This window comes from Hipposideros armiger, unplaced genomic scaffold (genome assembly GCF_001890085.2).
Source record: "Hipposideros armiger isolate ML-2016 unplaced genomic scaffold, ASM189008v1 scaffold_96, whole genome shotgun sequence".
In the NCBI taxonomy this organism is placed as follows: domain Eukaryota; kingdom Metazoa; phylum Chordata; class Mammalia; order Chiroptera; family Hipposideridae; genus Hipposideros; species Hipposideros armiger.
The window spans coordinates 2,648,854-2,657,536 of NW_017731446.1; the positions used below are offsets into that span (position 1 = coordinate 2,648,854).

The 8,683-nt window shown below is 44.3% G+C and overlaps 1 protein-coding gene across 1 annotated transcript in view; it reads right to left on the reverse strand.

Moving 5' to 3' along the window:
- Positions 1–1,960: 1,960 nt before the first annotated feature.
- Positions 1,961–8,683, reverse strand: part of ATP1B3 (ATPase Na+/K+ transporting subunit beta 3) — a 50,203-nt gene continuing 43,480 nt past the window's right edge. The window contains exon 7 of the mRNA XM_019645956.1: positions 1,961–2,074. Within this exon, the coding sequence (XP_019501501.1) occupies positions 1,976–2,074 (99 nt within the window). The 3' untranslated portion in view covers positions 1,961–1,975. The remainder of the gene's footprint in view (positions 2,075–8,683) is intronic.

Sequence of the window (8,683 nt, forward strand, 5' to 3'; positions counted from 1 at the left end):
AAAAAGATGTTTAATAGGTTTCTACTCGCTCCCTCTTTTGGAATAATTTCTAGTTTACTGCATCATGATCAGAAATTAACATTTGTAATATATTTCTATTATGGAACTTTAGGATGCATCTTTTATAAATTTTTATGACTGTTCCAGGAGTGCTTGAGAAGGATATGTATTATATTCTCTACATATTATGTTTGGTAAATATGCAGACGATCTACATTATTATGTTATTTAGGTCTCCTATATACCTATTTATGATTGCTGTGTAAGTCAGTGCAACTATATTCAGTTGCTTTACTATCACTGTGCTTTCTAAATACAATTCTTCACTAAAAGGAAGTAGGGGCTGATGCCAGGGCTGGGACAGGGAACGTACAAGATGAACCTGGAATATCTAGTGGTGCCAGAAAGAAAGAAAGTGCTCCAAGAATCACGGGAGCGCGTCAAAAGGACCGAGGAGCCAGCCTGAATGTCTCCCATCAGCCAAATCTGGGGCAATTTTAGCACCAAAATAAATTATTATAACAGATTATAATCCCTGAATAAAATAAGAATCCATGAAAATATACTGATATAAATAATAAAGGGTGGAGAAGAAAGAGCTCTTCCTTAGAGTAGAATGCCAACTAGTAAATGGAAAAAGGAAAGATGGAATTAGAAAAAACATTTGAGAACAATCCTATTATTAACTGATTCAGGCAAGAACTGACAAATGCTAAGGCTATGGGAGAATCAGAATTTTAGAGACTCTCCAAGTAGTCTCCTCACATGATATTTATCGATTAAAAAGGAAAAAAACAGGGGCACCCCAGTCGGGACTCCCTCTCGTTTTGAGAGCTGTAACTTTCTGCTCTAATAAAACTATTCTCTGCTACAAACTCTAAAAAAAAAAAAAAAAAAAGGAAAAAAACCCAGTAACTCTGCAATGGAGAAACCTGGCTGACACCACCATGACCAAGTGTTCAAAGTCACCATCACCAGTAATGGGACTCATCAAAACCATGTTCATCCTGATATGCTTTTCTAAAATAGACCTAACATTTCCTCTGCAGCATACCTGCCAAAAATGTACAACCTACATTTAATCATGAAAGCCATCAGACAAACTCAAATTGAGGAACATAAACAAAGCAAGCCAAAAAAGGCCTGTATTCATTTTTGAAGAGTATAAGGGCATGAAACAGACAGATTGAAGAACTGTTCCAGGTTATAGTTACTAGTGTGATGTCTAGGACCAGGAAAACACTTTTCCTTTTCCAATAACGGACATTGCTAGGACAACCAGTACAATCTCAACAAGGTCTATAATAATACTGGATAATAATGCTCTAATAATGTTAATTTCCTTTGATAACTATATTATGGTTACATAAGATAATGTCCTCATTTTTAGGAAATAACACTCAAGCAATTGGTATAAAGAGACACCATGTTTGTAACTTAGTCCCAAATGGTTCAAAGAAAAAAATTATATATAAATGGAGACTTATTAAGACCAACGAGGTAAAAATATTAACATTTGGGAACTCTGGATAAAGGGTCTACAGGAATTCTTTCTACTATTCTAGACCCTTTAAATTTGAAATCATTTCAAAATAAAAAGTTTTATAAGTATATATACAGTATGATCTTAATTTTATAAAATAATATTTATATTCATATACTTAAAGAAAAAATATGGAAGAAATGAGACTACAATATAGTGATCTCTGGGTAATGAGCTTTATTTCCTTATGACTTCTCTACATTCTTTAAATACCCGCATCCCAAATAATGAAAGAGAAAATGCTATTTTCTGCTTGGGTTTTGTGTTTTGAATTGTAGATTGTGGAATCTTGATTTGCCATCAACATTGGTATTTAAAAACCAGAATAGATGATGCACAAGTTATACAAGACATCTGTGTACCTACACCAGACAAGGGACATTTTAATACAGATGTGCCAATTTCCCAAGAGTCACAACCACTTAAGAACTTCTAAATACTTACATGCAGTTTTTTCCCATAATATGGAAAATATTTTAAGTCTACAATTCCACCAGGAGGATAAACTGTTAGAGTTACATTGTCATCACCCTAAAGTTGAAAGAAAAACAAAACAAAACCCTTTTTAGGTCACAAAAAGCAATTTTAAAAACATTTATATTAAAGCAGTATCGATTATGAATAGTATTGGGAAAGTACAATGCTGCTCCAAATGCATTAATTACAAGTGTATTTTTGAGAAGAGAATTGCTCATCTTGATTTAATCCCTTTGACGCAAACTATCCTGACTGCTCTTACACTTCCTGGTGTACCCCGTTTCCCCGAGAGAGTCCCAGCAGATCTACTCGTACACTGTCTGTAAAATCTTATTTGCCTTCCAACTACCAAATGCATTCATGCTATTTATTAGTTATCTCTAGTATTCTTAATAAGCAACTTATGAAAATTCTCACGAACACATTCTGAATAGACCTAATTTTAATGACTGTAATTTTAACACGAGTAGACAACAATGGTTAAAATCAGTGGCAAGGTTACTGAGCACTAATTAAAGCATTACTAAATGCCTGAATTCTAGACATGAATAAATTAATTTCTAATTTTGAAAGCATATATGAAACACTACAGCAAAATTAAGACTCTTCTGAGAAGTCCTACTTTTTATGTCATTAACTGTCATGAAGTAGTATATACACATGGGGGAGAGAAACAAGACAAGTGACACAGGGAAGACAGCACAGAGTGATGACACCTCACAAAAAGGGCATCTTCTAATGACCCAGATCAAAGACATGTGAAAAGAGCAGGAGATAACAAGGCTAAGAGAAACTAGAGAAGCCATTTTTGAATCACTATTCAAACACCACCTTAACATTTGTACTGCGTAATCAAAAAAAAAGTTTTAAGTCTAAAATAGCATTTTGTGTCAGAGAAAAAACAATCACTTTGATATGAGTGCTTTTCTGCATCAACTGCTTTTGTATATAACCTAGTTTTCTTAATATATGAGCTGAATTCACAGAAACAGAGATGTTCACCAAAATGTAAAAAAGGGTTTCTTTGGGTTGCAGTTTATTGAGCTTATCTCAGTGTGTATTTCCAGCCAGATACCACACTGAACTGATATTTACCTCATTTAGGCCTAAGAACCCTTAAGAGGGCAGGATCCATTATAGAGAGGAGAACTGAGGCTCAGAGTCAAGGTCACATGCTCTAGGTCCCCAGGTGTAACAGACTCTTAACTGCTCACTTGGTTTGTACCTAAATCATAACGTTGGCAGGCTTTTACTTAAACTTGTATTTTATACCTTCTGTGAAAATAACATTTAGAAATTGTGAAATATTGAAATGTGTATCTGAATAATGATGAGATGCTTAGGGTAAGGCATATATGCTGTAATTTCCTAAGTATATGAATGGCACCATATTGGAAATTATGAACTAAGTCCAAGAGTTACTATTAACAGACACTAAGTTCCANGAACTAGAGCAAATTTAATCTGGCCAGAAGTCGGTGCCACTGATGACAAGTGCAGGTGCCTCGAGTTCCCCAGACTGCGGGATGTGGGATGTTATCAGAGGCTCAGCCTGAGGGGACGGGACTACAGAACACCAGAGCGCAGGTTCCTGCGCTCGAGGGGCTGACAATCACAACAGAGAAAATCCACTTTGCAGACGTGATAGTTCAGCGTCACAAAACAGCATGAATGATCAAGTCTGAACTGAAGACAAACACTGACCAGCTGAGGGCCGCCACCAGGACAGGTCTCCAAGTAGAGCAGGCCAACTCTGAGCCGCTTGTCCCTGGGGCAGAACAGTGGCAGCAGAGCCCATCCTGACAGGCAGGGGGGACAGCGGGAGCCTGGCAGTATGAGTGGACATGAGCGCTACCTGGGGGAGGACCGCTCATTTAGGAGGCCTGTCATTATGAGTCACACAAAATATGGCGACAGAGCACATGGAGAGGTTAAAAGGGCAACAGGCCGTCCTCTGAAAGACTGGACTGGGTGTGTCTGTGCTCTGACAGTTCAGAGAACAGGCTGTGCCATCTTCTGCGTCGCCCCAGGCCACCCCTCATCAGGAGGATCGTCATAGAAAAGACATCCCCAAAACCCATTCAGATTGTCTAGAGAACATGGGCCAAGTGGCTGCTGTTGGCATCTGCAGTCTCTCAACACGGGAGGAAGCTGCTACTTGGGGTTCCGCTAGTAAAGCAGCCAGAGGTCTGGGGCTCCCCGAGTCTGGCTGATGCCTGGGGTCTGTTATGGAACCACATCACTCCAGGTGCCCCATTAGCAAACTGCCTCCGATGCACTGCGGGACAGGCCCTCCTTTAAAAAGCCACTTCTCTGCGGTGTCTGGATGATAGTCAAAGTACCATGGTTAGGTTTACAAGGCACCCGTGCACTATATCTTTGTTTCTCATACTTGGAACACACCTATAAACATCACAGTATTCTTTTCCAACTTACATGGATTTTAAAATTCTGCTTGCTACACAGGCTAACCTTCTTGTCCATGGGAGTTATTTGTTAAGGATCTGATGGAATCTTCTACAAGCCTTTATTGTCTTAAGAGTATTTGTAAAGTAAGAGCACGTGTCCTGAAGATCCTGTGACTGCCATCCCTCTGGGTGGCTCCGGACTTAAAGGAATTTATGATCAGTTCCAACTTGTCTCCTCAGAAAGAGGCTCCACAGACCGGGCTGAGAGCCAACCCAGCCCATTTGGGGACTGAAGGTGAGCAAAGCATGCGGACAAGCACACAGACCTGCTCTGGCCTCAGCACTTGGCTTCCAGAAGCCATCACCCTCCTGAAAGAGCAGAGAGGACAATCACCACTCAGACAGCCTCCCAGATGTAGTTTCGGCCTTACTGTGGTTGTAGTTGCTAGGCTGTAACCTCCCTGGGGGCAGGGATCTTGTTTTGATCCCCAGTATAATCCCAAGGTCCTAGTACAGTGCCTGGCACACACTGGTTACTTAATAAACATTTTTTCTCTTAAACAAGTGAGTCCATTCCTTCTAAGGACTGATAGCAACTTTGCATAGTTTTCTTCACTGATGACGTGAGTCCTCTTCACTTGCAAGCTGGTGGCCTCCAGAAGCTTACCTTTCATTCAGTTGGGAAAATGGGGGAGCTGGTCAGGACCTTGTTAACGGCCAGGCCTGTACCATGTGGTCCTCAGGAAGCTAGACCCATGGCTGCAGGCCTTTGTCCTCCCACAGGGCCACAGGAGAGAGCAACACCCGTGAAAACATGCCCTTCCTGCCCGGCCCTGCCTGCTGTGCAGGGTGGCCTTGTCTAGCTGCAGGCCAGGGGCCCACAACCCAGCGCCCCTGGCCTCCTCCACCTCTGTTATTTCACAGCTGAACAGTATCTGGCCCAGGCCTTTCTTCTCTCAGCCCCCATTTCCTCCCTCCTTTGCCTGGGCCCTGAATTCCAGGCACTGCACTGACCCTGACGGTACACAAGAGCTTTGTGCTCACCTGTGGTCCTCAGAGCAGCAGCACCGGGAGCTTATTAGGATGGCAGATCTCAGGCCCCACCTGACATTGCTGCTGCATCAGCATGTGCATGTTAAACAGGATCCCTTGGGAATCATATACACACTAGGTCTGAGCAGCACTGGCTTGGAGGATATAATCTTCATGGAGACAATGGCCGTATTAGCTTTCTGTTTGCTGCCACAACAAAAGCCCACAAATTTCGTGGCTTCTGATGACACTCATTTATCTCCCGATTCTGTGGTCAGCAGTCCAGGCCCAGTGGGGCTCCGCTGGGCTTCTCCTCTGGAGCCTCTGGGCAAATTCGGCTTCCAGAATTCATTTCCTTCTCCGGTTTTTCCCATAGCCCCCTTCATCTTCAAGAGAGCAAGAGTGGATCCAGTCCTCATCCTTCAGCTCTGATTTCTGCTTCCCACGATTACATCACCCCTCTGGATAATCCAGGATAATCGCTATTTTAAGCCATCTGATTAGTAACTATCTTCAAAGTCCCTCTTGCCATGTGATTACATAACCACAGGCATGACACCTGAGGCAATAGGTCCAATCGGGACCCATCATCTCAGAAGGGTACTCCCAAGTGCTCTAACTGAATTTTTACTGTGAATTAATTTTACAGCACATCTCTGCTGGCTTCTCTACCTGCTGCACCTCATTTGCTTCTTCCCCCCACCGGCCCTCAGCTGCACTCATGAGCCACTGCGGGCCCGTCACCCGGCCATACAGTAGCATCTCTCACATCTTATCCCAGGGTGCACATAATTCTGCAGAAAAGTCCATCTCTTACCACACCACCCCCAGCTGTCTTCAGCCACCCAGACAGATCACAAGGAACAAGGCTAATGACAAAAAATATGGAAGCCCATGCCTGTCATTTCATGTCACCCCTCGCTCTCTCTTGGCTCCTGCATTAGACCTGGGGCTGTGACCTGCAGGCCAGGCACACCAGAAGCATGAGGGTCAACAGGAAGTGGAGGGCTCACCCCAGGTTGACCAGAGCTAGCAGCCCAGCCTCCTGATCTTCTTGGGGTCTCTTGCCACAAGAGGACTGCACACTCTTCCAACTCCAGAGACTAATACTTGAACGGATNTCAGAGAGAAGACAGCCTCAACCAAGAGAGTCTTCTCCAGGTGCCAGAGCCCAACTGACAATCAACATTCAGTTCCTACTCCCAGAAGCTGTGTTGTCCCCATCCCTTCTGACCGATGAACTACTTCTGGGGTTCCATATACTTCTTCCATTTCTGAGTCTTCATGGGAGTACTGACTCCTCTGAACTGCCGCTTACACCCGAAGACACCTCCAGCCTCCCCAGTGTTCTCGCCCGGGAGGCAGGCACCCCGGCTGCCCCCACTGTGGACCGCTGCCAAATGCCGGGGAGCAGCCCGATCGCTGCCAGCTCGACCTACTTCCTGAGCGGCCTTTCCAGCTTCTTGCTGAAACTTGCTTTAAGAAAACTCAGAGTATGAAGTGCGCTGTGGTAAGTGCATGTATCAGGAAGGGGAAAACCAATCCCATCTAATGCAAAGCAGAATTTGTCATAACCACTTTCTCACTTTTATGCAAACCACTTTCTCACATTTTTGCCACTGGGGCACAGTGACTACCAAACACTTCCTTCTTTCTTGCTTAACGCCTTCCTACCTTCCCCAAGGGCCCTAAAGTTTTTTGGCATCTACCATACAAAGCTCAGGAGATTTATTCGTTTTCTTCCTTCCTGCCCCAGCAAGCGGCCATGGCCCCCAAAAGTCAGAACTCAGAATTCATGAGAAGAACGTGCGCTAAAGCCTGAAAATGAGGGTTATGAGAGGTGCCATCTCCACAGGAATTATTTTCAGGTTCTGCTAATAAATACATAGGCTTGTTCTTAAATCTCCAGTGAACATGGGTTTGTGCTGGACCTAGCATCTGAATACAGTGAAAAGTGCTTTTATAGGATGTGTTTTTCAAGCATCTACGATTGTCAGTAAAGACAAGGCCTTTTTGCTAGGAGAGCAGTGGCGGGCTAATAGGTATGAAGGGCTCCAGCCCGTCTAATGATAATCTAAAAATGAACTGTTTCCTCAGGTTTTATCAAAATTCAGTTAATGGTTAACGATAGGAACAAAAACGACAGAATTTTTGTTTTTAATTTCAGTAAATACTTTTGGAAATTATTTTGGAGAACAAAAACCAACAGGAGCCCAGCGGACCCTCTTAGGAGTTGGATAAAGGCACGTAAAAAGACAGACCAGGAAACCGCAGTGCATACACAGGGCGGTTGGTTAGCATCCCTCCCATTCGCCTACCCTCCTCAGACAGGCAAGCCAGGGCAGAGCGTGAGGGGACCTGCTACTTCCCCACAGCGTTGACTCAGACCCTGGCAGCCGGCGAGGGCGGCAGGCAGCTTCAAGAGTCCCAGGGCTTCAGACCTTACCTAGATTCCTGGAGACAGACTGTCAGAGGGGGAGTCTGTCTTCAGAGACATCGCTTGTCATGGACAACACCAGCTCCAGCACTTCCAGAGACAGCTTCCAAAAAAAACATTTCTAAAACGAGTAGGTGAAGGATCACTATTGCAAGGGCAGCTATTATCTCCCTGTTGGGCCTGCGCCAGGAAGCTTGTCTATACATTGATCATGCAGATGAAAAGACAGGCCTGGCCAAAGAAATCAGCTTGCTGAGGAAACAGTTCCTCCCTATCTCCTCCCCAGCAGAGTCCCTGCGAGTCCCTTTGGGAAGGTTTCTCAGAGCCTGGAGGGCAAAAGCATGAGCAAATTGCAGGGTTGGGGTTTGGTCCCTGGAGGTAGGTGTTTGTTGGGGCAGGCTGAGACACACCCAGTCTTCCTGACAAAGGACAGGCACAGGAGCAGATGGGAGAAAAGGCTGGAGAGGAATACCAGGGGCAGAGGAAGCTCAGAAACGAGATGGCAACACCCGTGTAGCATCAGCCTCACGGAGCCGCGGAGGTGCTGGAGGGCGATGGGCCAATCAGCAAGAGTGGCTGTCTTCCTCCAGGTGCTGGCAGAGGGGATGGAAACTCCAGCATCAGCTGCAGCAGCCAGTAAACAGAAGCACAACCTTCTGTAGGGTGGTGGTGGTGTATTTTATTTAGGTTTTTCTGGGGAGACTCAACAAATACCATTGCTGCACTAGGAGTCCCTGATTCGGTTACAGTCCTGCTTATAAACTAATTTCTCATTTGATGACCTTG